The sequence below is a fragment of the Penicillium griseofulvum genome, assembly GCF_001561935.1.
Source record: "Penicillium griseofulvum strain PG3 chromosome Unknown contig_86, whole genome shotgun sequence".
Classification (NCBI taxonomy): Eukaryota; Fungi; Ascomycota; class Eurotiomycetes; order Eurotiales; family Aspergillaceae; genus Penicillium; species Penicillium griseofulvum.
In genome coordinates, this window is record NW_024467473.1 from 904,287 (window position 1) to 931,311 (window position 27,025).

A 27,025-nucleotide genomic window follows, 5' to 3' on the forward strand; every position below is an offset into this window, starting at 1 on the left:
ACTACAAATCCATGCTGAGAAGTATTTTTCCTGCATTACGCAGTGTTTTGACCCAGCCCGGCTTTCTCCACCAAGTGAGATTCTGCCAGACCCCAATTGATCCTCTTAAAATCATTAACAGCTTCAACAGCCCAGAATAGGCCCCATCCGTCACAAATCCACGATGCCCCTCGAACGCTCAACAGACCCTTTGGTCTGGATCGACTGCGAGGTGTGTCCCCCATCTCCAATTCTAGGTCCTCGCGTTTCGCAATCCAACCACTAACCTCATTCATAAGATGACAGGCCTGAACCCGGAAACCGACAAAATCATCCAGATCTGCTGTTTCATCACAGACGCCCAATTAAACCTACTCGAACCGACCGGTTTTGAAACCGTCATCAACGTCCCAGACTCCACCCTTGACGCGATGTCGCAGTGGTGCATCGACACACACGGACGCACGGGCCTCACCGCCGCCGTACGCGCCTCGACCACCTCCCCCTCCACCGCCGCAGACTCTCTTCTCGCCTACATCCGCCAGCACGTCCCGACCCCGCGCACTGCGCTGCTCGCGGGAAATAGTGTCCACGCAGATAAGGCTTTCCTGGCTTGTGCGCCGTACTCGAAGGTGCTAGATCATCTGCATTATCGCATTCTAGATGTTAGTTCCTTGAAGGAGGCGACGCGGAGGTGGGGTAGTGATAAGATGCTTGAACAGGTCCCGGCTAAACGGGAGGTTCATCTTGCTAGGGATGATATTCTTGAAAGTATTGAAGAAATCCGGTTTTATAAGGAGAAGCTGTTTGGGTGATGTGGCTGATATGGTGGCTTGCTTGTCTCTGGTACTCTGAGACATGGGTCTGTGAGGTACTATTTAAAACTCTGCTTGTTGAAATTGGTATATTTTCCCCAAGAAGTTATCATTCAATGTGCTCCATACACTCTGTACATGTACAGTATACGGAAGAATGTTGTACTAATTGTAGTATTTTGATTCAACTGGAATGATCTGCGCGGGGCAAATTGGAAAGAGTTGGCAGGTAACTTGTAGATTGGACTAGAACAAATCATAGAGCCTTTTAGCTGTATGGAGTACAGAGTACAGAGATATTTAAATATAGTATAGTGGCAAATAGTCCAGTACTAGTGGGATGATAAACACATGACGCCAAATATTGGCCCCTCCCCGTGGAGCTCAACAAGTCGGTGAACTTCTTTCCCCCCTCCCCCTTCCTCTTCTTCTCTACTCTTTACTATACCCTCTTTTCCTCTAATTTTATTGCATCATGTCCGTCCAGACGGTCTCCATTAAGCCCTTCACTGACCAGAAGCCTGGAACGTACGTTGCTCGTTGCCCCGCAATTGAACTGCTAGCTAACTTGCTCCCAGCTCCGGCCTCCGCAAGAAGGTCAAGGTCTTCCAGCAGGACAACTACTCCGAATCCTTTATTACCAGCATCCTTCTGTCAATCCCCGAAGGTGTTGAGGGCTCCTTCCTCGTCATTGGTGGCGATGGCCGTTACTACAACCCTGAGGTTATCTCCAAGATCGCAAAGATCAGTGCCGCTTATGGCGTGAAGAAGCTCTTGGTTGGACAGCATGGCATTATGAGTACCCCTGCTGCTAGCAACCTCATTCGCGTGAGGAAGGCAACTGGTGGTATCCTCTTGACTGCCAGTCACAACCCCGGTGGTAAGTGATGATCGGCGGTATAACAATATCTGTTGGAGACTGACCAAATGCCCACAGGCCCCGAGAATGACTTTGGTATCAAGTACAACTTGGCCAACGGTGCCCCCGCCCCCGAGGGTGTTACGAACAAGATCTTCGAGACCGCAAAGACCCTCACCTCCTACAAATACCTCGATGTGCCCGATGTCGATACCTCCACCATTGGCACCAAGAACTACGGCCCCCTCGAGGTTGAGATCGTTCACTCTACTGCCGACTACGTGACCATGATGAAGGAGATCTTCGATTTCAACTTGATCAAGGAGTTCCTTAGCTCCCACAAGGACTTCAAGGTTCTGTTCGACGGTATGCACGGTGTGACTGGACCCTACGGTGTGGATATCTTCGTCAAGGAGCTCGGTCTGCCCGCCAGCAGCACAATGAACTGCCAGCCCAAGCCGGACTTTGGCGGCGGTCACCCCGACCCCAACCTCGTGTACGCCCACGAGCTCGTCGAGGCTGTTGACGCCAACGGCGTGCACTTCGGTGCCGCCAGTGATGGTGACGGTGACCGTAACATGATCTACGGTGCCAACAGCTTCGTCTCCCCCGGTGACAGCTTGGCCATTATTGCCCACCACGCCAAGCTCATCCCCTACTTCCAGAAGCAGGGTGTGTACGGCCTGGCCCGCTCAATGCCCACCTCCGGAGCCGTCGACCGCGTGGCTAAAGCCCAAGGTCTGCAGAGCTACGAGGTGCCCACCGGCTGGAAGTTCTTCTGCAACCTCTTCGATGAGAAGAAGATGTCTATCTGTGGTGAGGAGAGCTTCGGCACCGGCAGCAACCACATCCGTGAGAAGGACGGCCTGTGGGCCGTCGTTGCCTGGTTGAACATCATTGCTGGTGTCGCCAAGCAAAAGCCCAACGAGACCCCCAGCATCGGCTCCATCCAGAATGAGTTCTGGCAGACCTACGGTCGCACCTTCTTCACTCGCTACGACTTCGAGAACGTCGACAGCGAGGGCGCAAACAAGGTCGTTGCCACTCTGTCCGACCTGGTCGCCAACCGCGACACCTTCGTTGGCTCCGAAATCGCCGGCCGCAAGGTCCTTGACGCTGGTAACTTCTCCTACACCGACCTCGACGGCAGCGTCTCCAAGAACCAGGGCCTGTACGCCAAGTTCGATGACGGTAGCCGCATTGTCGTTCGTCTGTCCGGTACCGGCAGCAGCGGTGCTACTATCCGTCTGTACGTTGAGCGCTACGAGGCTGACAAGTCTAAGTTCGGTCTCACTGCTCAGGAGTACTTGGCTGATAACATCTCGCTGGCCCTTAATCTACTCAAGTTCAAGGAGTATGTTGGCCGCGAGGAGCCTGATGTTAAGACCTAAATTTGGTTAGGTTGTTAGGGTTAATGTGGAACCTGCTGGATGGGGATCACCTTTTAATTGTCTTGCAGTTATATCTGAACGCGAGAAGAACGATGATCGAAAAGCAGGATCAATATCAAAAGATTATACGTTGGCATGAGATAGAAACTGCGTCTTTAGCATAATCCAAGCCTGTCTTGTCTTAAATTCATATCTCCAGATCTGTGAAGATGATATGCAATTATTGTGCCTTGTGCCAAGTCTCAAACTGCGGGCTATTAAACATGAAATATTATAGAATCATAGCATCATAGAATTCGTAAATCATCAACCCCTTCCATCTAATTATGCCTTCCACGCAGCAGCAGAAACCCTCAACTTCTCCCCCCACCAACTCTCCCACTTAACAACCTTCTCCTCCCTCCTCGCCTCCTCCGCCGCAAAAACAACAGCATGACTCCGTACCGCCTCCTCAAGCGAACACCCAACAAACCTCGATTGCGCCGTCTCAACATCCAATCCCCCCTCAACAGCCTCAACAGCACTAACAAACTGCTTCGCAAGTCCAAAATCCCCACCGCCATGCGACTCATTCTGCCCCGGCGGCGGCTTCGGTACATTAAAAACAGTAGTCTTCGCCGTAGCAAAATCATAAACTGAAATCGTGCTACTATCATACGAAACCTCACCAGTAGTACCATACACCCGGCCCCGACGCTCACATTGTTTCTCTGTAGGCGCAATCATGTGGAAACTCGCCGTTTTAGCAAGTCGATGCGGCGCCCTCTCCTCATCATCCCAAACAACCGTCACAGTCTGATCGTCACAGACATCATTGTCGGCTTCGTAGACGCACCGTCCGTACCAAGGTCGCGCGGCGATATCCGAGTCTGACATCGTATTCCGGTCATAGTCCTCGGCAAGACGGGAGAGGAGCAATGACTCGGCTGCCTTGTCGCCTTGGGCACGGAATACATCTTCGATATCCGGGCAGACGATGTCAACTGGCCAAGCTGTGTGACCTGTCGCGAGGTGGCGGTTGTTGTAGATCTTAACGGCGCTATAATTACAGTCTCGTTCAGCTGGACAAGAGAGACAGTTTGTAGCATTTCCTGCGGAGACGGGCTTGCGCTTTTGGCGGAACTGTGTCATCATTCCGGCGGAGGAGATCGAGCGCGGGAAGTGCGGCTTATGGGCTTGGTTGGGGGCTGTTTCGGGAGAGGGTGGGGAGCAGAGGAGCCAGAGGATGAAGTCGATGTCATGGCATGATTTTGTGAGGAGGGAGCCGTCGCCTGCTGGTGTTGCGCGTCGCCAGTTGCCTCGGACATAGCTGTGCGAGAAATGCCACCAGCCTACCGGCTCGCAGTGTTCTAGGGAGACTATATCGCCAATCACGCGGTCTGTGAGGAGGAGTTTGCGGAGGAGGATATTATGCGGGCTATAGCGGAGGACGTGGCCGATTGAGAATATATTCTTCGGGGCTTGGGGGGTGTTATTTGGGCCTTCTGGTGGTTGGAGAGCTCGGTATACTGTTAGACAGTCGTCTAGTGAGAGGGCTAATGGCTTCTCGCAGAGGATGTGTAGCTGGAGTGGGGCGAGGGCTTGTAGGATCTCGACGTGTGTTTCGTCTAGTGTGCAGATGAAGACTCCGTCTACGCCCACGGGTGTTGGGGTTGTGTCTGCTGCGTTATCGTTGTTTTGAGTCGCCTGCTTCCGCCGTTCGAGTTCCCATTGTACCCATTCGCGCCAATCAGTGAACTCCTGGCCTTCTTGGGGAGAATCGTGTATGCCCCATATATATTTTCGACCGAACTCGCGACGTTTGAAGGCGTGGGGTTCGGCGATTGCGTGGATTACACCCGGTGTTACGGTTGTGACGGCGCAAGCGTAGGCGTTTCCGCGAGAGCCGCCACCGATGACGAAGAAACGTAGTTGCTTCGATGGGGACAATGGGCTGGGAGGAAGATTCGGAGGTGGAATTGGTTCTTTCATGTTTTGAAATATGGGGATGCGGGGGATAAGTGGAGTTTTGTCGCGTTGAATCTAGTAATACTAAATAATTGCTGGTCTTGGTTGACTCTGACAATGCTAATGATCTCAGAATCCAAGAAAGAACAGCGATATATATAGTCAAGAGAAGATACGAGAGGTTGCAACGTTTGAAGTTGCAACGCGTTGTAACTGCGGGGGAACGCAACATCAGCAAGATCAGCACTGCTCTGATTGGCCAATATGGCAAGTATATTCGATTCAATTTTAATTCATCTTGTCTCTTTCTTCTTTTGACTGTCATTATCCGACTTTTCCTTGTCGAAAATCATAGCAACTTCTTCCAAAGACCGCCCCTTCGTCTCTGGGAAGAGGAAGTATATAAGAACCAAGAACATTACCAGACACCCAAGAAAGACACAGTAATACTTCCATGCAATCGCTGTGAACGCCACTGGGTTGACATATTGGTTGAAAAAACACGCCACAGCGTCCGCCGAAAGGGTGACAGCAATGCCCTTGGCACGCAGCTGGAAGGGTAGGATCTCAGCTGGATACGACATGAACAAAGGCGCATAACCGATGTCATATGCACCAAAAAAGAGAAATAGAAGTGGAACCACAGCTAGCGCAGCAGCAGAAAGATGTCTCTCAGCAAAAAGACCAGCGGCCAGCGTGGACATGGACAGGAAGACGATCATGGCCACTGTGGAAATAAGCCACAGAATGCGGCGGCCGTATCGCTCCGACGCAAGGGCACCAGCCCCCGTAAGAAGGAAATTCCAGGCATTGAGGCTGATATTCACGGCTGCTTGATCAGATGCCTTGGTGATGCCCACTGATCTGAGAATCGGCGCAAGGTAGTAGGAGAGGAGCCCTATGATGCTGTTAGTGACAGTGTTTTCTTTAAGGGGGTGAGAAGAGTTTACCATTTCCAGCCCATTCTTGCATGAACCCAACTAATACACAGATGGTCAATCGGTGCATATCGCCTCTAGATGAGAAGAAGGAGCTCCAGTTCCTTGTGTCGGTAATCTCGGCTGTGATCGTGCTGCATATCAAATGGTACTCATACTGGACCAGCTCGTCCTCTGTATCTCCATTTGCGTGGTACTTCCCTAGCATAGCCAAGGCTTCATCTTTCCTTCCTTGGGATACAAGCCATCTGGGGCTTTCGGGCACAAACATGACCAGCCCCAGGATCTGGAGCAACGGATATGATATCTGTAGCAGACAAGGAAGTTTCCACGACCAAGTGTTGGCTATGCCTATAGTTGCATACGTAACCGCTGCCGAGCCAATAGCGCCCAGACTCCAACACCCATTATAGAGGGCCGTGGCCGTCTGTCGCTGTCGAGGGTGTGCGATCTCAGTTGCCAGGAGAGGAGCTGCAGTCTGGGTCATTCCCATCCCTATACCCGACAAGACTCTCGTGCCAAAAAAGGCCCAGTGGCTTTTTATTAAGGTTGAGATAATCGCCCCCACGATGACAATGCTGGAGCCAATGCAAACACATGTCTTGCGTCCGAACTTATCGGCGATATAAGAGGCTGGCGCGAAGGATACCAACGCTCCCACTGAAGTGGCAGCAATTATCACACCAACTATATTGGGATTCAGCCCGCCAATTATTTCACCAACTATATCATGATTAGTATGCATAAATATCACGATATCAAGATGGAGACATTACACGCAGGCAGCACAAGCAAGCTATTCACAAGATTTCCAATATACCCGGCCGAAGAAGAAGTGGAGAACATGAACATAATAGCCAGATTCAATTTACGGAGTCCCCTGTCTTTGATCCAATTTGAATTCGTGTTGTTCTGTAGGAGCTTGAATGCCTCCATCGGGGGCTCCTTCACCATTGCATCGGTCTTCGTCGCCATATTGTGCACTCTCTCAAATCTGGGCTTGGTGGAAAAAGTGATTGTATAGAGTCAAGTATTCAACCTCGTCATGCTACACCAGCTGCTTATATCGCAAAATTATACAGAACAAGGGATCATCCACATTCTTCCGACCCAACAAACCTACAGCCTTCCCCGGATGATCCTCGGATAGTTCTAGGATAATCCTGGTGACTACGTGCAAGGAATGAAGGGAGGAATGCAAGATCTAACTACCCAAATAGGCAATGCTCCCAACACAAGAAGTTCCACGTTCTCCGATCACCTCATTACAGCGCCCAAAATCATGATCAACGGTCCAAAAGAACAGTTTGTATTATGTGTTATGATACCATCCACGGCCACGATGTAAGACAAATTTTCATTCATCGTGCTCCCCAAGCAGCGAAGCATACCGATTCCCATGCCCACAGAACCCCTCACACTGTCCACCAACATCCCTGCCTTTATGCAGCACGTCCTCCATGGCCCATGCAACACGTTCCGCTCCCACCCTCGCGCCTTCGAGGTTCGGCGCCCCAGGCCCAAGTCGAAGAGACGCCATACGGCCTGTCATAAATAATGGCACGTCATCCCGCCATGACAGATCATTCGTTAGACAAGGGAAACCTGACTTGACCTCGATCGGATATTGATCGTTCATTGCGCGGAGCAGCGGCATCTCGCGCACGTCCGCCCGCGCTCCGGTTGCGAAGTAGATGTAGTCAATTGCGGGGAGCTCGGGGATTGGTGGGTCGGTTGTTAGGGTCCAGGTCTTGGTGGCTAGATTATAATCGTGGGTTTTGATTTCTGTGTATGGGTGGATGGAGACACGATGTTGTGCTACGTGTTGCTTTATGATCTTTGCATAACGAGGTGTAATGCTACCACCATTTCTGGCTGTTTGGAGCATTTCAAGGCGCTCTGGAAGATGTTAGTATGAGTCTCTCCCTGGGATTGAGGGCTTCTTCTATATACCTTCGTCGGTGTCGGCAGACCAGAAAGCTGCTTTCTCCCAGTTCTTGTACTTTCCCATCCAGGGCAGACTGATATCGAAGTGTTTGACTGTTGTTTGAATGAGACATTAAAACACTGTTTGCCGGGGAAGTACATGTGGTATATACGTACCTTTCAGACCAGATCTCATCAGCCACCACACTTTAGTAACGCCATTGCGCACCGCCAAATCGACGACTTGTGCAGATGATAGCCCGCCTCCCACTATGACCACATTGGTCTCCTGCCGCCGCTGAATCTTGTTCCGTACATTGGGACTAGGAAATGTCTTGATCTCCGTACTGTGGCAACATGCTGCAGCACCCTCTTCTTCCGTTGATGGTTTCCAAGGATAAATCTTCGATACATCTGCTCCGCCAGGACCGATGGCCAGAACAACAGCTCGACTATAAAACTTCTCTCCTGTGGATGTGGTGACAGTAAACACCTTGGAATCTGAACTATCAGAAAGATAATCATATGATAGATCTGTAGCTTCGCGCTGCAAGATCTGACCGGGCTCATCCAGGCCATACCGCTGGATAATCGATGAACAATAATCCGAAAAGAGGTCTGTGGAAGGCGAGAAGTAATCTTTCCGATCTCGCTCGTCAATCTCGGCCCCGATCGTTCTATTTATAAGGTGATTAGAGATATGTTCCAACTTCGCAAAGACACAACTTACTGAGTCTTCCCACCCTGCCTCCTCTTCTTCTTCTTATGCTTGCTCATCTCCTTCCCGACACACCCAGAAATCTCCCATAAATCCGCTTCTCTCCCACTCTCCTGCGTATAAGCCAGCATACCATCCCGATCACCGGGATCAACATGGAAGAACATCGGGCTGCGAAGCTGTTTAATCTCCAACATGCGGAATGCATTCTTCCATCGCTGCATCCATTTATCCCCAGACCCATCAAGCACTAGAGTTGAAATAGATGATATTGACGATGTTGATGATGCGGACGATAGCGACGGCACGGAAGATGCAGAGTCGGTCGAGGTGCGCCGTTGTCGGTCTTCTTGACAAGGACATCCACGTTCACTGTCCCATTTTGTGGCTCGCACTCCGTTGATCTTGCTGTGACGCGCTTGTACCAAAGCCATCCGGCCGCTGTGCTTCTTGATCCAGTGGTAGCGTTGGTGCTCTTCGTCTGTGAAGACGGCTGATGGCGTTTCTTCGCTAAGGCGGGCGGCGACGGCGAGGCCGCATGGTCCTGCACCGATGATTATTACGTCGCGGATTTCATGATCTTCTGGTAATTGGGATGACATTTTAGAAGGGTAAGGTTGGGTTGGAGTAATAGTGGTTGGTAGAAACGTAGTACTTCGGGGCTGGATTGAATAGTAAATTTGCAAGAATGTACGGTGATAGGACCAATATATTTCTTTTGTAGTCTACTAGTATAGCTGCATTCCCCAATGTTCTCACAAATTGACTACCGAGGTACTCGTCCCCAAGGTCCTTGCATGACACCATATTGGGACAGCTTCATGGTCCACAACATGACGGATTCGATTATTGAAGACGATCTCTGAGGACCTTAGGGGATCATTTTTTATTTCATATTTGAACATTCCGTTAGTTACAACTTTGCTATGATTTACGTTATACTGTTGATGATGTTTTAATTATATCTTTGATTTCTGAGATATATATCTTGGTTACATGGTTTCAACTCAGTATAACACAACTATACATTACAGAAAAAACTAATAAGATATCGACATTTAGACAGATGATCGCATGAATAAAAACCAAATTGAACTATTTTAAACCTCTAGTCTCCTATATACACGTTAGAAGAAGTTTCCCCTCCTGTTTGAATCGTGCGCGATGAGTATGTGTGACTACTAGAAAGCCAAGTAGTTCTTTTAACCTCTCCAATGGGTTCTTGAATTTCATCTGTGAGACCTAACCGAACGAGAGAAAAGGTTCGAATCAGATCCGACACACGTCCTTAATGTTGCCGATTTTGCTCAGCCTGTCGTTCACTCCATCGCCCAGTTTGGATACATCGTCGGCAGACATGGAACGACGAGCACTGGCAGCTCGGCCGATGGCCACTGCATCCGTTAGAGCCAATGGAGAAAGAATAAGTCCAAACATAGCCAGTGGTGCGTTATCAGGGTCGTCAACGATCGTGTAAATGTCCAGAGCGACATTACCGACTTCACCCAACAGCGCGACAATTCGGCCAATAGCTGCCATGGAACTGACAGCACCAGCAACTTCACCAACGACTGGAATGAAGAAGAAGATGGCAGTCAGGAAAGCCATTAGAATCGCCTCCCGCTTGGCCTCCTCGATTTTCTCTCCAATTTCCTTGACCTTCTCCATGCTATCAACGGCATCCGCAATCATAGAGATTGGAAGCGAGAGTGCGTCTACCAAATCATCAGCATCGAGCGAGAAAGAACCCTCGCTCATAGAATCCAGGGCCCTAGTCATCTCAGAGCTAAGAATTGTGACATTCTTGTGAGCGTCTGACACAACATCTTTCGGGTTGAGAACGTCATCCTTGTCGTACCCGTCCGGCACAGGGAAGTTATAATCCCAGTCGTTGTTTTTGTTGCACTCTTTGTCGCTAGGCGGACACATGGTAGGATGATGGACATTCTCCCATTTGATATTCTCCTGATCGATGCCTTTCGTGGAGTATAGGTCTGCCCAGAATTGCTTAGCCTTGGAGGCAACCAGATGCCAGTACACCGACTGCCCCCAGCGCGAATCTTGTGGAGGCATCTGCGCGCGCAGTGAGTAGTCGGGCGGACATGGCTCCGTGACGTTCTTGTACCTAGTCTCTACACCATCACAGTTGACCTCGGGCTGGTCACAAATTGGGTCCCAGCCATTGTCGTAATCCTCGCAGTAACGACAGTAGACGTCACTGTCTTTTCCCCACTGACCTTCGCAAAAGCCACAGTCGGGAACCTCCTCGGTGACAATGCAGGTGAAGTAGTTCGATCCATTCTGGTACATGAAGCTTTCGACCTGCTCCCGTCCACTGTCGACCACGGCTTGGGCGTAGTAGTCGAAGTCTTTGTCATAGTCGTCTGCTATCATGCTGTCGTAACGTTTCAAGGCGTCGTCAAGAGTGCCTTTCAAGACCTTCAGGATGTATTGGGATGCACAGTCTCTGGGTATTTTTCCAATGTCTTTTTGAATGTCATCCAGAGTAGCGTATGACCCTTTGCATTCAGGTAAGTCTGGCATTGGGAAGCCATCGTCCATGTCACCGCCATCGGGCCCTGCCAAGTCATCGTCTGTGTATTCTTGCAGATCGACTGCCCAGTCAATGGTACCAGCGAAGTTCATGCCTTTCCAGTAAGAACGACGGCTGCCTTTGGTGGCTGGGGACATGTATGCAACCCATTCAAGGTCTAATCCGATCAGTAAGGGCCAAAAGATTATGGAAAAAAAAACGTACCATCGTACACCATCATGTCACTGTTGGAGTCCCCATCATGCCAGGTTTTCACGTTGGGGTTCAAGCTTTTGATCCGGCCAAGCTCAGCATTGGATATATAACCAGCAGTATCTGTACAGACACCTTTCTTTGCTTTGGAATCGTATCGTGTGCCCTCGAAGTTGCAGTCAGGCCCTGTGCAGCCCTTCTTTGACATCTTGAATGAACGGCCGTAGCTTGACTCGCCGACAAAGATTTTGTTTGTCGTGACACCCGCCTTCGTGACTATTTAATGGTTAGATTGGGAAGAATTGGTATTTACTATGGGATTTAACTTACTCATAGAAAGTGCGTATTCAGTCTCGGTGAGATTCACTGTAGAGTAAGGTCAGAAATTTGTAGGGTCAATTTGTCATGATTTATCGAAAGCATACCATGACTGCGAAGGCAGTTTCCCTCAGGACAACCCTCCGTGGCCCACTGGTTACCCGCATCCCATTGCCCTACATAGGTTAGCTCTGTTCCACGACTGAAGAAAGAATCCGACATACCGTGCAAGTCGTACGTCATGTAAACAATGTAGTCAAGCTGCTTGGCCATGTTCTTGATAGGGAATGCTTTGAGATACCAGTAGGATGCCGGAGCGGCAATAGACAAGCTACTTCCTGTCCCTAATTTGGACCGCATGGTGGTCAAAAATTTGAGATAATTGGGACCATCTGTTGCGAAGCCTGGAGGAGTGCCATCGATATCTGTGGCCTGTCAAACAAATTAGTTGCCTTCAACGTGAATAGTTGTGGAGGAGATATATGCATACCCCTGGGTATTCCCAGTCGAAGTCCACACCATCGAGGCCCTCATCCTTCACGAATTTGGCAACATTAGTTGCGAAAGCATTACGGCTCTCGGGGGTCGCCATTGCCTCTCGCAAAATGTTATATGTCTCAGGCTCTGTTGAGTATCCCCAGCCACCGAACGAGATAATGCGTTTGAGATCAAGATCCTTGAAGTCATCCCATTGACCATACGAGTCATTGATCTTGACTGTCCAGTCGTTCTTATTGATTCCAGCAAACGCCCAGTGCATGTGGGTGTAGCTACCATCGGTATTGGCATTTTTTGCACGGAGATTGAGACACTCTCGATCAAAGTTCCAAGTTTCATAATAGCCAACTCGGCCATACTGTCCTGGAGCAGTGTCTTTGTTCGTAATTTTTGTTCCACAGGAGGACACACAACCGTTCTGGTGAATTGAAGTTCCTGGATTCTTGGAAGGACCAAGCTCTTTAAGACAGAACTCTTGATTAATACCACACTGGCCCCAGATGTTACAGCAAACATTCAGCGGGCATGGGTTCAAATCTGCAAGGTCTGTATCATCGGTAGGCGCCTTGGAACCGGGTTTGGTCGGCCCGCACAGAGCGTTGGAGATTGGAGCCGGCATGGGGGGCTTTCCTTTACTGAGGCAAATGTTGATGTGAGCATCGAGATCACCACATCCGTTCCAGCCCCATGTGGTGCCGTTGTTAAACTCCTCAATTTTCTTTTTGGTCAACCCATATGTTGCAGCGAGTTTCGAACAGTCATCGCCAGGTTTCACAGTGTAAGTGTTGCAAGTGCCGTCTGGCTCAGGCTTTGGGGTGATGTCAGGTAATGTGCCAGACGTACAGCAAACAGGCTGGCCTTCCGCGAGATGATTGCAAAAGGTTTCACCCGGGTTATACTTTTGGAAGTCGGCTAAACTAATCCCACATCGTGTAGCCAGGGCAGGGCATAGTTCTTTTGCTCCCACACGGATTGTCGTACATTCTGCTCGTGCTTCGAGATCACGTTCAGTTACTTGCTTGGTTGGCTGCAAATCTTCGGTAGATTCCCATATATGAACGTCTTCCCAGACAGAAGTTGAGTCCAGTCCGCTGACACATTCTGCCTTGGACCATGAGCGAATGGCGCTCTGCACTGAGGCGACGTTTCCCGTTGTATCCACAGCAAGACCCATAACATGACGGGAATTACGTTTATCATTGCACAATTGAACAGTCATGGAGCCTGCTGACTTGAACGTCTTGATGTGGTCAACGAGCTGGGAGACCAAGGGCTTGACAGAGCGTTTGTCAAATGAGGAGCCGATGTAGATGCCAGCTGTTGTGCCATTGGAGTATGAGAACAACATGGAGGAGTCGCAGTTTGAGTCATCTTCAAAATAATCCTGCAGACTCTCCAAGGCTACCACGGCATCATCACCAGGAGCATCGCTCGTGCCTTGCTGCCCATATGAGAGGGCAATCTTGGTAGCAGCAGTAGCAGCTACGCACTCTGGATTTGCGCGTTTGGTCAAGTTTTTGGCTTCACTGGAAGCTTCAAAGAGTGCATTCACAGTGGTGTTAGCATCGCGGCTGTCACCAACTGTGCATGCATGCAATCTGATGCCAGTTCCTTTGTCAAGAGGCTTGTGAACTCCCATCTCAAACAGAATAGGCTGATTACAGACATTCAGGCGATCAACTGAAGAGTACACAGTCCAGTTATTGGGCTTGTTATCCAGGCAGGCTGTTGGACAGGGATGGAGTTGGGAGTAGTAGCTGCCTGGAGTATCAACTGGGACGATATCTCCAAGCTTGAGAACAGCCATTCCATTAACATCTTGAGCGGCATGAGTAAAGATCAAAAGGTTGATCCACACTGCTAAAGCCAACACTAGGTGTCGGAGCAATGGGGGTCTCATGATGAGAAGAAACGAAAAGTAAGAAGTGAATGAGATTATCAGAAAGGAAAGGAGATTAAATGAAAGACTGGGTAGATATATAGAACCATAAAAGAAAACAAAAGAAGGAAAAGAGTGAGAAAGGCGATTTCCGCGTAACGAATGTGAACGGACTGTCTGGCGTAATCATATGATAGTGGCTGAGGAAGACCTTTATGGCTCATTGAGTCGGCATGACTAGGAAGCGACGAGACGCTTTGTCCTTCTGCATCTTTGATAGTCCCTTCGGATAATCGGACGCCTGAGTATCTTCATTCTAGTATCAAGGTTACATCGTCTTTTCTTGGACAAAACTACATCCAAGCGAAGTGCTATTAGGGTTAGCTTGGGGGCGGGACGGCTGAGAGTAAGACAGGCCGAACAAAGCCTAAATTAACCCGAGATCATGTGGATATATGTAATACAGAAGATAAAATTACGGAGTACTCAGGGTAGTATTGTGGCTTCAGGGGCAAGGACCTCATATCCGACAAGCTTGGCAATTGATAGTGGCTGGCATGAGTGAGGTCTATATGGCCGTCATTTCCAACTCCGATTGGCATTCGTTTTCAATCTGCCTTTCTGGAAGACCTCCTTGAGTACCTCTGGAAATCATGAAACTGTCTCATATTGTGACTGTGTCTGCCCTGATTGCAGGAGCCTCTGCAAGAGGTATTAGAGGTGCTTCAGAACGGTGAGTTAAACCCACAGAAATGGTTTATGTAGTTACTAATATATGTTTACAGTGCTTTTTACTTTTCGACTTATGTGTCAGAGGAAATCTTTACGGATGAAAACAGGCGCACTGTCGCCACAGGCTGCCAGGGGTCCCGGAAGGGGCTACGTGATCAGCCGGACCGCTGTACTTTCATGGAATTCTGTGATTATCTTTGGCACGAAACTGAAATCAACCCGACAACTCATGAAATGGACAAGAGACCCGATATTACAAAGACGTACATGGGAACGGCTATCGACAAGAATGCGAAAACCCTCATCAACTACGACGCAGTAAAAATGCGTGACGGCATCATGAACCTGCGAATGAATCTTCCCGATGGCACAACCACAAATGTCCCAAAATGGGGATACTCCGGAGATCTACACATTGCGAATCTAGTTGAGGGGGGTACAGCAGCAAATTATTTCGACAAAGTGGGCCAGGAGTTCGGCGAGCGCTTCTGGAAGGCCAAGCTAGAGTTTGACGAAGTTTCTAAGAAAACGGGTGCCGATAAGCTGGATGATGATCTAAAGGAGTTGTTCCAGACCTGGAACGATCATGCGGTGGAATCGTCCAAGATGTCCTACGCATATCGGGAAAAAGAACTTCGAATGCAAGAGCCAGGAGCCATAAAATCAGCTCTCAAAAAGAAATATACCGACCCGGATACAAAAAAGCTGATCAAAGTTGAAACCAGGATGCTTGACAAAAGCGAGGTGGTGTGGGGAGAGCCTTACAAGGTGTATGACAAGGATCGTACGGCTACCACATTGGCAGGCATCCCACAGTTGGGGTTGACCAAGGAGCAGGCTCTCACGCTACTCACGGAGGTTTACGATGCACTTCAAGGTACGCCTTTAGTTGAGGAGCATCAAAGGGCCTTGGCGGGGGCCAAAAAGGCAATGAATGTGGCGAGTAGCGGATGTGTTATCTAGACTGAAACCAATTTTTTTGGTAATAAGTTATCAAAATGATTAGTCTGAGTTTTATCTTTTATTGAAAAAGAACGGAGTGCATTCCGAGGTTGTAGAAGTTAGTCCGATGTGGTTAGGGCTCCGACCATTTTACCACATGATCAAGCGACTTACTATCTAGCCACTTTCTATTTACCCATTCATTTTCTATTAATCATTCAAAACATCATGGATACACTAGCACGGCTAGACAAACTTCCTGCTGAGATCCTGGATGCGATTATATCGCACTTGGGAGATCATGATTTGGCATCTCTATTAGCGACAAACAGACAGCTATACCAACAGCTTGATCCAATCTTCTACGGCAGAGAACATATCATGGATTTAGCAATGGGCTGGGCGTGCTCGCATGGAAATTCCCAAGCCATTAGTCGCCTAATTTCCTTAGGTGCATCCCCTAGTGTGATTTACGTGAGCACTAGTTCGGGGTGTTACATCAAAACATCCACGTTACATTTGGCAGCCACTAAAAAACAAGTTGAGGCTTTCCGGTACCTGCTTGATGTTGGCGCACGGCTCGATCATCCTAATGTGGACAAAGGTGCCACCCGTCATTTCGTCAGCCACATTTGCAGCCCCGCACATGATTGGGCTCTGCTGAAACTTTACCTGAATGCCGGCCTTGACCATCAGCTTCGTGTGGGGCATCGACACTATCCCCCTTCCACCATACCTCTGCTAGGGGTAATTTCCCAGTCGGAATCGGCCGCTCCGCTAGATCCTGTGCGCCTTTTACTGGACCGAGGTGGCAACCCTAATGAGATATTCTGCTTCTATGGAAACCGACTAGTGACTCCCCTGACTGTGGCAATTCAGAAGGCCCACACTGAAGTCCTCGACCTCCTGATCGAGAAAGGAGGAATTATTCATGGACCCCATGTTACTCGTCCGCTCCGTCAGCCTTGGCATATTCCCATCATGGCAGCTGCGGCATGCATGTCAAGCCAGGGGACAGCCATGATCGAGCGATGCTTACACCATGGCGCAGACATCAACCACTCAACACCGAAGATGGCTGAAGAAGACTACGAAGGATGCAGACACTACCAATACATGAGTCCTGCGCTTGTCTATGTTGATTCCATTCACAACTGGGACGAACCGACGCATGTCTTGCACCCAGCGGATGGACTCGCATTTCTGGCTAGCCGAGGGGCATTCCTTCAACAGCCCATTCCCATTCCAGATCGTGGAGACCTCGAGCGAATACACCGTGCGCCTTGGGTGCGGTGCCAGTGGAGCCCTTCCCAAATGTGCCTGGGCTTTATCCTCGAGAAGTGGGGACTAATCAAATTGGCCACCAGTCCAGGTCTTCTCCTGGCTGTGCAATATCTGCTCCGGCACGCGGTCAGTGTTGGCACACTCGCTGAGTCCTTCGCCTCCTACGACTTTGAAAAATCGGGTCACATAGACCTACCAGTTCAAGTTTCAGCGGCATGGCAAGGTCTTTTGACCTATGTCCTGGAGGATTTAAAGGTGGACCCTACCATACTATTGAACCAGTACATCTTACAAAAGGGCTTATGCATATGGGATAAGCCCCTACATAAAATTGGCCGCGCCACAATTGAGAGGCTCTTGGCGTCGGGGGCCAACATCAATTCCCGCATGGGGGCCGAGGATGGACCAACGTCTTTTCATGCGGTGTGCGAAGCATTCAACAAAGAGGTCCTGACTTTGGAAGGAAGATTTCACTCTTATCATTGGAGGCAGAAGATCGAGATACAGGTCACGTATCTTGAGTACTTGCGAAGTCGAGGAGCCGATTCTTCCATTCGCATTGGTGGTCAAACAGCCAGTGAGGCTCTCCTAGTGAATCAAGCGGATATGCCATTGGCGGTTCGGCAAAAGATGCTGTCAATATCCGAAATTATGCAGGACAATGTAATTTAAAACAAAAGTTAAATGATCGGCACTTTTTCCACTTTTGTAACATCCGGAACGGGCCGAACAATGTCTTAGAAGAAATTTTAGAGGGTCACAGCGCAAGGATGTTCCGAGGTCCCGTCAATTGAGGCTTAAGCACATTGCCGTGGGGGCTAAGCGTCCGCCAAGATATCCAATGGATCTTTTCGGCATTCGTGGGACTTGGCATGGGCTATTCTTTTTCTTGTTATATTCTCTCGGCTCTTCTAACCTCCGTATTCTTCTTGGCTTGAAAAAATCAATTTCTCGGTGGTTACATCGTCCCTATTAGCGGCTTATTAGGTCTTACTCTTCTTATCTCCATTCTTTACTCCGTACACAAGAGCCATCTAGCTCTGTAATTGACAGTACTAACCTCATTGAACGATAATTAATCGATAGTTCAGCCATGTCTGATTCAGTGGAGAAGACTTGGACAACGGCGATGACCAAAAGCGTTGTCCATAAGCGTTGCCACAAGTGTATAAAACACAGCAGATGACCATGAAGAATTTACAAGATAATCACTCAGAGCATCAACCATTATGCTTTCGTCTAACCTATATCTTCTGGCCACGGGCTTGACTCTGTCAACAGCCTTTGCCAGGCCAAATCTCGTCCGCCGTGATGAGACTCCCCAACTGCCCCATGATCCAAACACTACTCCATATTGCACATGGTGGGCAGACGATGATGGTTCAATTGATTGCGCTGGTATCCCTGGCTATTGGGGTATATCCATGGATGACTTTGTCCGATGGGTAAGTTGCTTCCCCGAAGTATCTTTTCCTAATCACTAATCTCTTCAGAACCCATCCGTTGGCAACGACTGCGCAGGATTTGTTTCTGGCAACTCTTACTGTGTCGAAGCATATGGAGAACCAGCTCCTGGTACAGGCACAACTACTACTAAAATCACAACCACTTCAAGTGCCTCCACTTCAAGCACCAGCACTTCAACCACTACCTCAACCACCACTACAACTGGTGGTGCCCCGGGACCTACCCAGCCCGGACAAGTGACCAACTGTAACAAATGGGATCTCGTTCAAACTGGAGACACATGCAGCGTCTACCTGGCCAAGTATCCCGGCCTGACCTTGGCCAAACTCGTTGAATGGAACCCTGCCATCGGGTCCCAGTGCGAGTCTCTTTGGACAGAAACCTACGTAAGATTCGCAAACTCAATTTGCACGGAGTAATATTAATCATTCGAACAGATCTGCACTGGTGTCATCGGTTGGACGCCTAGCCCAACCACCAGCAAGGCCACCACAACCTCTACAACTCCAACCAATGGCGTCACCACCCCACAGCCCATCCAGCCTGGCATGATCACCGACTGCAACAAATTCCACATGGTAGCTGAGGGCGACGGCTGTGACTCAATTGCCAAAGCAAATGGCCTCACCCCCGCCCAATTCTACGCCCTTAATCCCGGAGTAGGAAACACCTGCTCGACCTTGTGGCTTGGCTACTATGTCTGTGTATCACGCATCGGCACCTCACCCACCACAACAAAGCCCACCACCACAAAGCCAGGAAACGGCATTACCACCCCAACCCCCATCCAGGATGGTATGGTGGGCAACTGCGACAAGTTCCACCTGGTTGGTGATAACGACCAGTGCGTCACAATTGCACGCAGCAACGGAATAAGCCTCTCGCAATTCTACTCCTGGAACCCCTCCGTAGGCAAGGGTTGCGAGACTCTTTGGAATGGATACTACGTGTGTGTGAAGATCGTTGGTGTTAAGCCCATTACTACCACTACCACGAAGGCAACCACCACCACGAAGGGTAATGGAATCGCTACGCCCACCCCGATCCAGCCGGGCATGATAACCTCGTGTAAGAAGTTCCACAAGGTGGTTGAGGGCGATCAGTGTGGGACTATTGCGGCTGCAGCTGGTATCACGCAGAGTCAGTTCAATTCGTGGAATCCGAATGTTGGGGCCGATTGCAAGTCATTGTGGCTGGGATACTGGGTGTGTATTGGAAAATAAGGAGGGGATGAATATGTTAGTCAAAATTTGTGATTAACTAAGATGTAATCATGTTGAGAAAAAGAAATTGAGTACATGGAAGAGATTGAATTAAAGACCTATAACTTCGACTATTGTGATAAGGACAAGAATACTGGGCCGGATAGGTAGCCCTGTGATGTCTTTTTAGTAGTCTTTTCAGTAGTCTTTTCAGTAGTCTTTTCAGTAGTCTTCTCAGTAGTCTTCTCAGTAGTCTTTTCCGTAGTTTTCTCAGATATCATTCCGTGTAGATGTCTTGCTAAGCTTATAAGTCGACAGCAAAACTATCTACACTGGACTAAATGTTAGGAAAAATAGGGCTTCGCGAACGCCGACCCTCGCACTGAGGATGACACCCCTCCTGTCAACTGGCTCACCATCGTTGAGCGTCTAGTCGAACGTGGGGTTAGGTCCTTACTCCTTGCAGTCGTCCTCGCCTTCTTTGAGTCTGACGGCTGTCGCATGGCCAGATTGATCTCTGGCTGTATCGCCAAGAGCGGTACTACTATATATATAATACAATTTATACAATAAGGCGTTACAAAGCCTCATGTGCTGCCCCATGCTTGTCCATGTGGGTTACAGTATATGCTGACTCACACTATTTCGCCGTCGATGCTGAGGCTGAGTCAAGTCTCCTCCAGTCAATAATCACCGGAACCGTCTGTCAGAAAGCTGGCAACCGGGATTTGGTAACGATCGCGAAATGGTGCGAAAGGTAACAGCGGCATTCAAGGCAGAAGTTGACACTGCAGCGGCACAGCAGCGTGAAGCAGCTGAGCGAGCGGCCCAGGAGATAGATGCTCTGAAGGCCGATCTCGCACCCAAGGAAACGTAGATGGGCAAGCTACGGCAAGACAATGCCGAGATTGCTGGTGACGTTGGACCGGACTGAGGCTGGCAGACCTTTGGCCAACTTTGTGTGTAACATGATTGACCCAAACAGAAGGCCTAGACACACGGGGTGGGCAAGACTTCGGGAAACCTTAGAAGCAGCCGAGATCCACCTGGGCACCTGGGCAGTGTTGGGTGATTAGTCACCTCCCGTCAGTTAAGCCCCGTCGTTAGCTAGCATTGAATATCATACTTATTCCCATCTCCCATGACATCCAGGCTTTGTTGAGGTACGGGCCCCAAGGTTCGAAGTATGTTTTCGAAAGTTTTCCGAACCGAAGGGTATCTCCGAACCCAGTTTCATCAAGATAGCTTCATCCCGGGATTGAGCTTTAGGATGCCGAGCCTGCTCGCCCTGCTGGTGCCCATGGCCGTCCCCTTGGCCGACGCCCTCTTGGCAGCCCCTCTGGGGTTTCTGGCCCAGCTAGCAATACCCGGGCCAGGGCCAGGCCTTTAGCAATGTTGATAGTACCGCCTTCAAAGAAATTACTGGCAGACATTAAACCGTTTTTATAAGAGTGGCTGATTGGATTCCAAATTGGAAAGTCTTGGCTCTCCATACAACTCATGGAGTCTCTTATTTGTAAACACAGAAATGAAGAAAAAAGAAATTATATTATATGAAAGAAAGAAAAATATTTGCAAGGGGAATAATAACAAATCACCAAAAGCCTCCGAAAAGAAAAAAAGAAAAACAAGAACATAAAACTAAATATACTCCAAACCCAGAATCAAAACCTCCAAACCCACGCCATAAAAAACACTTATTTATGCCATTTCTTCGTCTTCGTCCCAGGCTTCGCCCTAGACGCACCCCCCTCCCTCCGATGCCAAGGATCCAAAGGCCAAACCCACCCCCTAACCCTCTTAGCATCCCTCTTCTCCCCAATCTGCGGCTCAGGAATCCACTTATCCTTCCCCTCCAGAATCCTCTGCCGAGTCATCGCACCAGGTCCGCCAACGTTGAGGTGAGCAGAAGGCTGATGCGGAAGCGGCACCGACTTCGAAAGCATCAATAAGAAATACAACCCAAGTCCGGCCGTCATAGCCGGCAACGCATCCTCAACCGGCTCCGGCTCCGACGAGTCCTGCTGCGAGCCGAATGACGAACTGCTCGACGACGAGAAAGAGCGTTCGCTGACGGGCGTTGCGAGTGCGTCGCGCGCTTGTGCATGCGCGCTTTTTCCAGCAGCACCTGCTGTTTTGAGTGGGATTGATGCCGCGATCTCCAAGTACCCGAAGTAGGGGACGTCGTCGCCGGTGTCGCAGCCTGCTCGCACGCAGACGAGCTCGATCTCGGTGATTATAAAGCCGTAGCGGCAGGAGTGCTCGCGCATGCAGCGTTGGAGGTGGGCGAGGCCGTTGAGGTATTCGACCCGTCTGTGTGGGGCTTCGTTGCGCATGCCGGTGTTCCAGCGGTCGAAGCTTTTTACGATGCCGACTAGGCGGCCGCGTGGGAGGCCGGCGCTTGTTTGCTCTGTGTCGGAGAGGTAGTTTGCTAGGAAGTGCGGGTGGCCGTGGTTTTTGTGGCCTGTGTTGCGGACGTCTGGGGCGGCGTAGAGTTGGAGGTGGTCTTTGCCTTGGGAGACGGCGAGGGCGGCGTTGATGCATGGTGCGTAGAGGTCGCGGATTAGGCTCACTAGGTCGTGCTCAGATTCTGGGGCTAGGTTTGCTGGTGGGACAGCCACGTGTGGAGTGAGCTCTGCTGGAATTTCGGTCTTCAGGAGCTGGATTAGTCGGCTGTCCAGGGAGTCGAAGGTCGCTAGTGAGAAGGAGCTCCAGCTGCGTAGGTTGCGGATGTCCCACCAGAAGTAATCGTGTAGGCCGCGAGTTGGAATTACGCTCACGTTGCGGACTAGATTGATTGGTTGGATTGGTAGGGTCAGGTATGACAGAAGAGTTGTAGACCGTGGGGGCATGTCTTCCTTGGGACTGAGTAAGGCTGGTGAACGCTGGGCAGGTGATGCCTGGTGGAAGTTGTATCGAGGTGTTGGGACTGTCAACGGAGTGTGAGTACCTGCAGGACCATGCTGGGCCCCCATTCTTTGGGAGTATGATGCGTAGGGCATGATGTTTGGGGTGACCGGGGTGACCGGGGTGGTTGGGGTAGTCTGAGCATGCATTTGAGGAACATATTTTGGCAGTTCCCGGTACGCGGGATACCCAAGTCGACCCAAGCTAGCGACATCAATAACAGATGCTGAGACCGAGCGTGAATGGGCCCCGCCTGCCTTGCGCTTATACGAAGGGATAATTGTTACTGGTGACGACAACGCAGAGAGGCTGCCCTGTGTACTAATTGGCACCGGCGAGATAGGAGAGGCCAATGTCAAGCGGTCCGCGAGATCGCGGGTGCGACGACTGGCAGATGGCGGTGCCGGTGTGTAAGGGACAAATCCAGGTGGGTTCCGTGTATTGGACAAAACCCGAGGGTGACGAATAGGCCCGCCAGCAGACACTGGCTCGATCACAATATCTTGAGGTCTGATCTTAGGCAATAACTTTGGACCATGGTGATGTCTAGTTGGTGATGTAGTGGGACTGGTATTTCCAGTCACAGTGGACCAGGGAGATGACTCGCTTGAATAGACAGAAGAGTTGGAGGCATGACGACTATGTCCAGCGTCGATGTATTCCTCAAGAGTAAGACGCGGTGGCGTGGTTGGCCGAAAGCGAGAGGAGTCGACAGTAGACATGATAGGTAGAAGTTGTTGAATAGGTGTATCACCAATAACAATCTATCATAAGAGTAACCAACGAATGAACTGATGTCTTGACCAAGTCGTTTAGAAAAGCATCCAGAAGGAGGATGTTTGGATATTAAATGAACATCGACAAGAGTCTCAAACAGCCAAGCCTGATGTATATAAAAAGATTGAGTGACGAACCCTAGTCGATCTAGAAAAGATGAAACATGGAGAAGAGCCCCATTGTAACGCCTACGGAGCTAGAGAATCTTTTTTTGGGATCCTAGTCTCCGATCAGAGGCACGTCCACTCGATGAAACGCGAAACTGCCGACATTGTGCCTGAAAGACAGGCATGTTGAACAACAAGGCCCTTGAAACTACCCCTCCGAGGGGGCCCAGGCCGGCATAGTGCGGTTTCATCGGACTGTCGCGCGTCAAGATGTTACTATATTTTGCATCTTCTTCAATATCATTCTTCATATTACCTAAATTGGTTAGCCTGCTGCAAGTCTGGCAAAGTGTTCTAAAAAAGGCAACAATTAAGTCACATTTCTAGGTAATTAGCGGACTTGTTGGTGATTGTCCCTGCTTAAACTCGCGGGGTCAGCGGTTAAGGGTTCCAAGAAAGCAAATGGATAAAAATAGCAATGAGTGATGGAAAGTGTAATTCCAGGGTATTCCAGGGTCTAAACAGGGTAAAAAGACCCTTTCGAAGGGAGGGTACCTGCTCTAGATGCAAGAGTGGCCAAATGTGATAACGAGGTCGGCGGCTACATGTATGGGATGAGTTTGAAGTACGCGCCGAGCACGGGCGTCATATTCAATGATTGGACGATCTGATCTTGAAACTGAGAAATTTCCCATAATTAGCAACAATTAATGCAGAGGGGGAAGTTCATGCAAGAGACATCTAGAAAAAGATGGAGGTCAGAGGTTGATCATCACAGAACCGCGCATTGACCCCTGTGGGTTTCACTATGTTAAAATGTAGATGCGGAGTATACAATTTAGGACTTATTTAGGAGGAATTTGGAGGAATTTGGATTAAAAAATCTCATATTAATTTGTTTAATTATTTCATGACATTCATTTCATGTGGGTCGAAATAACACCCGAAAAGAGTAATAAAAAAAAGAAGAAAAAGGTCAAACCTCGGGTGGTCTATGTACCTTGACAAAAACACTCAAAACGCTCGGGGGAATCTCTTTGAACCGTCTAAACAACACATCGAACGGTAAAGGCAATCGCAGAACTTTCAAATTTTTAAGCCTTGATCTCGTACTTGCGGCGGAACATGTCATCCACCTCAGTCAAGTAGTAGACACCGGATTTAATAGTCTCGATGCTACCAGTAGGCTGGAAGTTCTTCTTCAGGTGGGCGTGCTCACGGAGCTTGCACATGCCATCGTAGGCACTAGGCTCGAGAATAGTGCGAGCATTAAGACGGTTCTGGAGATCAAGCTTCTCAACCATGCCGGAGACATCGCCGACAATCTTGGCGCTGAACATGGAACTGGCAAGACCGGAACCGTAGCTGAACAGACCGATGCGCTTGGTCTCCTTAGGGTCGAAAACGACATTGCTGAGCAGACTGGCCAAACCGCCGTAAACAGTGGCAGTGTACATGTTACCACACTGGGTAGCGACCTGGAGACCAGGGTTGACACGCTCGGCGAAACGCTTCTTGGTCAGGCCCATGAAGGTCTTCTCAACAACCTTGTCGGTAAGAGAAGTCTCGTAGTCGAGGTCACGGAGCTCGGGGGCAACCTCGGCGAAAGCGGGGTGGGAGGGGTTGGCCAGGTAGTCGTTGTAGAGCATACGAGCGTAGGACTTCTGGACCAGCTTGCAGGTAGGGGCATGGAACAGAATGTAGTCGAAGCGGTCCAGAGGGGTCTGGGACTCGTCGGCAACACCATTGGTACCGTTGACACCGTTGGCCTGAGCCTTCAGGGTCTTCTCACGGGCATCGTAGGCCTTGTAGCAGGCATCGACAGCCTCGGTGTAGCAGCGAAGGGAGTAGTGACCGTCGACAACGGGGTACTCGCTAGTGAGATCGGGCTTGTAGAAATCGTAGGCGTGAGTGAGGTAGGAGGCACGAAGACCGGCCTCGAAGACGATAGGGGCGTCGGGGCCAATGACCATGGCAACGCAGCCAGCACCACCAGTGGGGCGGGCAGCACCAGCGGCGTACAGAGCGATATCACCGCAAACCACAACGGCATCACGGCCGTCCCAGGCAGAGGACTCGAGCCAGTTGATGCTGTTGAAGACGGCGTTGGTACCACCGTAGCAAGCGTTGACGTTGTCGACGCCCTCAATGTTGGTGTTTCCGTGGGGGGCGAAAAGCTGCATGAGAACGGACTTCACGGACTTAGACTTGTCCAAAAGGGTCTCAGTGCCAACCTCGAGTCTTCCAACGGAGTTGGGGTCAATGTTGTATTTCTTCATGAGGGAGGAGAGGACGGTGAGGGTCATGGAGTAGATGTCTAGCGATAACGATTAGCTGATTTGACCTTGAACTTTGTAAAAATCGGTATACATACCCTCACGGTCATCACAGAAGCTCATCTTGGTCTGGCCGAGACCAATGGTGTATTTTCCGGCAGAGACGCCATCGTACTTCTCCAGCTCAACCTGGTCAACACACTGCAATTGAGGTTAGTATTTATCGTGTGATAAGATACGGGAACACTAACCTGAGTAGGGAAGTAGACCTCAATGGCCTTGATGCCAATGTTCTGGGGACGAGCAGCCATGGTGGGGGTATAGAGGGGTATAGAAGAAGAAGAAGAATGAGGATGAGAATGAGAATGTTTTGAAAAGAAGAAGCCTGAGAAGGCAATTGATATAAGAATGAAAAGGAGTTGTGTACTCGGTTCTACCGTGTACGATCTGTCACCACTTATTTTTTTTTTTTTCTTTTTTTCTTCCCAAGTGGGGAGATCTGCCCTTTTTTACTTAAATGACTTTTGTTATGTTCCTTTGGGCCGGATAATTGCCTAGGAGATATTTCATTGGTATTGTTGGATATAGCTTTGGAGGGGTTGAGGCTATATTTGTGCGTACATAGCTAGCTCCAGGGCTAAGTATGTACTCCGCGGAACATCACATTTGAACAATAACATGATAGTAAATATACCATACATAGTAAAAAAGAATGTAGTAAATAGTAAATAGTTACACATGTACTCCATATCCATTTGTCCGTATTCCTACGTGGCTTTTAATAAAAAAAAACCCTCTATAATCATTGAAATCTACGGTGTAGAACTGAGTCTGCCATCTTATCGATCTGTCTCCACTCAAATTTTCCCTTTGACACGTTTTTTCTTCCAGTTGAAGTTCAGTTACTTAGTGGATCAATTTCGAAAAGAGACTGTATTCCGTATGGTCTGATGTTTGATCTTGTTATTCTAGACTCTTATGGATGTTCTCTTCCCTGCACTCCGTACTCCATACTATCTTTATTTTTGACGCAGCTCAAGAACATCTGCATGACAGTGCATTTTCCGATATATTTTATATATAAAAAAAAGAAATATCCTCCATATTAAAATTGATCTAATACAATGTTATATACTAATATACTAATATACTAATGTTGAATGTTAATGTTCCTGATGTCGCCATGTGTGTACTCCGGATAGTTGCCAAGCGTGGGTCACTCTCCGGGGGCGTCTGCCTATCTCCTGTCTCTCTCCTATACAACTCTCAACGGACATACACTTATCGGCATATGATGTCGGACGTCGCTCATTTCCT

At 49.4% G+C, this 27,025-nt stretch overlaps 10 protein-coding genes across 10 annotated transcripts; 4 read left to right on the top strand and 6 right to left on the bottom strand.

Moving 5' to 3' along the window:
• Positions 1 to 278: 278 nt before the first annotated feature.
• Positions 279 to 794, top strand: PGRI_036850 (oligoribonuclease; the record flags this gene model as incomplete). Its single annotated transcript, XM_040791398.1, has 1 exon — positions 279 to 794. The coding sequence occupies one exon, from the start codon at positions 279 to 281 to the stop codon at positions 792 to 794; it is 516 nt and encodes a 171-aa protein (XP_040645475.1).
• A 475-nt stretch (positions 795 to 1,269) lies between these two features.
• Positions 1,270 to 3,044, top strand: pgmA (phosphoglucomutase PGM2; the record flags this gene model as incomplete). Its single annotated transcript, XM_040791399.1, has 3 exons — positions 1,270 to 1,322; positions 1,373 to 1,674; positions 1,732 to 3,044. The coding sequence occupies 3 exons, from the start codon at positions 1,270 to 1,272 to the stop codon at positions 3,042 to 3,044; spliced, it is 1,668 nt and encodes a 555-aa protein (XP_040645476.1).
• Positions 3,045 to 3,368: 324 nt separating this feature from the next.
• Positions 3,369 to 5,015, bottom strand: PGRI_036870 (Gfo/Idh/MocA family protein; the record flags this gene model as incomplete). The annotated part of the gene is made up of 1 exon (XM_040791400.1): positions 3,369 to 5,015. One exon carries the CDS (start codon positions 5,013 to 5,015, stop codon positions 3,369 to 3,371), a length of 1,647 nt encoding a protein of 548 aa, XP_040645477.1.
• A 269-nt stretch (positions 5,016 to 5,284) lies between these two features.
• Positions 5,285 to 6,904, bottom strand: PGRI_036880 (Major facilitator superfamily domain, general substrate transporter; the record flags this gene model as incomplete). The annotated part of the gene is made up of 3 exons (XM_040791401.1): positions 5,285 to 5,889; positions 5,942 to 6,652; positions 6,706 to 6,904. The coding sequence occupies 3 exons, from the start codon at positions 6,902 to 6,904 to the stop codon at positions 5,285 to 5,287; spliced, it is 1,515 nt and encodes a 504-aa protein (XP_040645478.1).
• A 382-nt stretch (positions 6,905 to 7,286) lies between these two features.
• On the bottom strand, positions 7,287 to 9,175 carry PGRI_036890 (FAD binding domain protein; the record flags this gene model as incomplete). Its single annotated transcript, XM_040791402.1, has 4 exons — positions 7,287 to 7,828; positions 7,883 to 7,969; positions 8,033 to 8,532; positions 8,586 to 9,175. 4 exons carry the CDS (start codon positions 9,173 to 9,175, stop codon positions 7,287 to 7,289), a joined length of 1,719 nt encoding a protein of 572 aa, XP_040645479.1.
• A 667-nt stretch (positions 9,176 to 9,842) lies between these two features.
• PGRI_036900 (Peptidoglycan-binding Lysin subgroup) lies at positions 9,843 to 14,035 on the bottom strand (the record flags this gene model as incomplete). Its single annotated transcript, XM_040791403.1, has 6 exons — positions 9,843 to 11,284; positions 11,332 to 11,595; positions 11,650 to 11,685; positions 11,745 to 11,813; positions 11,862 to 12,069; positions 12,128 to 14,035. 6 exons carry the CDS (start codon positions 14,033 to 14,035, stop codon positions 9,843 to 9,845), a joined length of 3,927 nt encoding a protein of 1,308 aa, XP_040645480.1.
• Positions 14,036 to 14,667: 632 nt separating this feature from the next.
• PGRI_036910 (uncharacterized protein) lies at positions 14,668 to 17,644 on the top strand (the record flags this gene model as incomplete). The annotated part of the gene is made up of 3 exons (XM_040791404.1): positions 14,668 to 14,747; positions 14,800 to 15,623; positions 16,215 to 17,644. The coding sequence occupies 3 exons, from the start codon at positions 14,668 to 14,670 to the stop codon at positions 17,642 to 17,644; spliced, it is 2,334 nt and encodes a 777-aa protein (XP_040645481.1).
• A 557-nt stretch (positions 17,645 to 18,201) lies between these two features.
• On the top strand, positions 18,202 to 20,518 carry PGRI_036920 (LysM peptidoglycan-binding domain-containing protein; the record flags this gene model as incomplete). The annotated part of the gene is made up of 5 exons (XM_040791405.1): positions 18,202 to 18,417; positions 18,466 to 18,825; positions 18,877 to 19,644; positions 19,999 to 20,179; positions 20,325 to 20,518. 5 exons carry the CDS (start codon positions 18,202 to 18,204, stop codon positions 20,516 to 20,518), a joined length of 1,719 nt encoding a protein of 572 aa, XP_040645482.1.
• Positions 20,519 to 21,338: 820 nt separating this feature from the next.
• PGRI_036930 (uncharacterized protein) lies at positions 21,339 to 23,270 on the bottom strand (the record flags this gene model as incomplete). The annotated part of the gene is made up of 1 exon (XM_040791406.1): positions 21,339 to 23,270. One exon carries the CDS (start codon positions 23,268 to 23,270, stop codon positions 21,339 to 21,341), a length of 1,932 nt encoding a protein of 643 aa, XP_040645483.1.
• A 1,256-nt stretch (positions 23,271 to 24,526) lies between these two features.
• On the bottom strand, positions 24,527 to 26,019 carry erg13 (hydroxymethylglutaryl-CoA synthase; the record flags this gene model as incomplete). The annotated part of the gene is made up of 3 exons (XM_040791407.1): positions 24,527 to 25,749; positions 25,807 to 25,909; positions 25,960 to 26,019. 3 exons carry the CDS (start codon positions 26,017 to 26,019, stop codon positions 24,527 to 24,529), a joined length of 1,386 nt encoding a protein of 461 aa, XP_040645484.1.
• Positions 26,020 to 27,025: the final 1,006 nt, after the last annotated feature.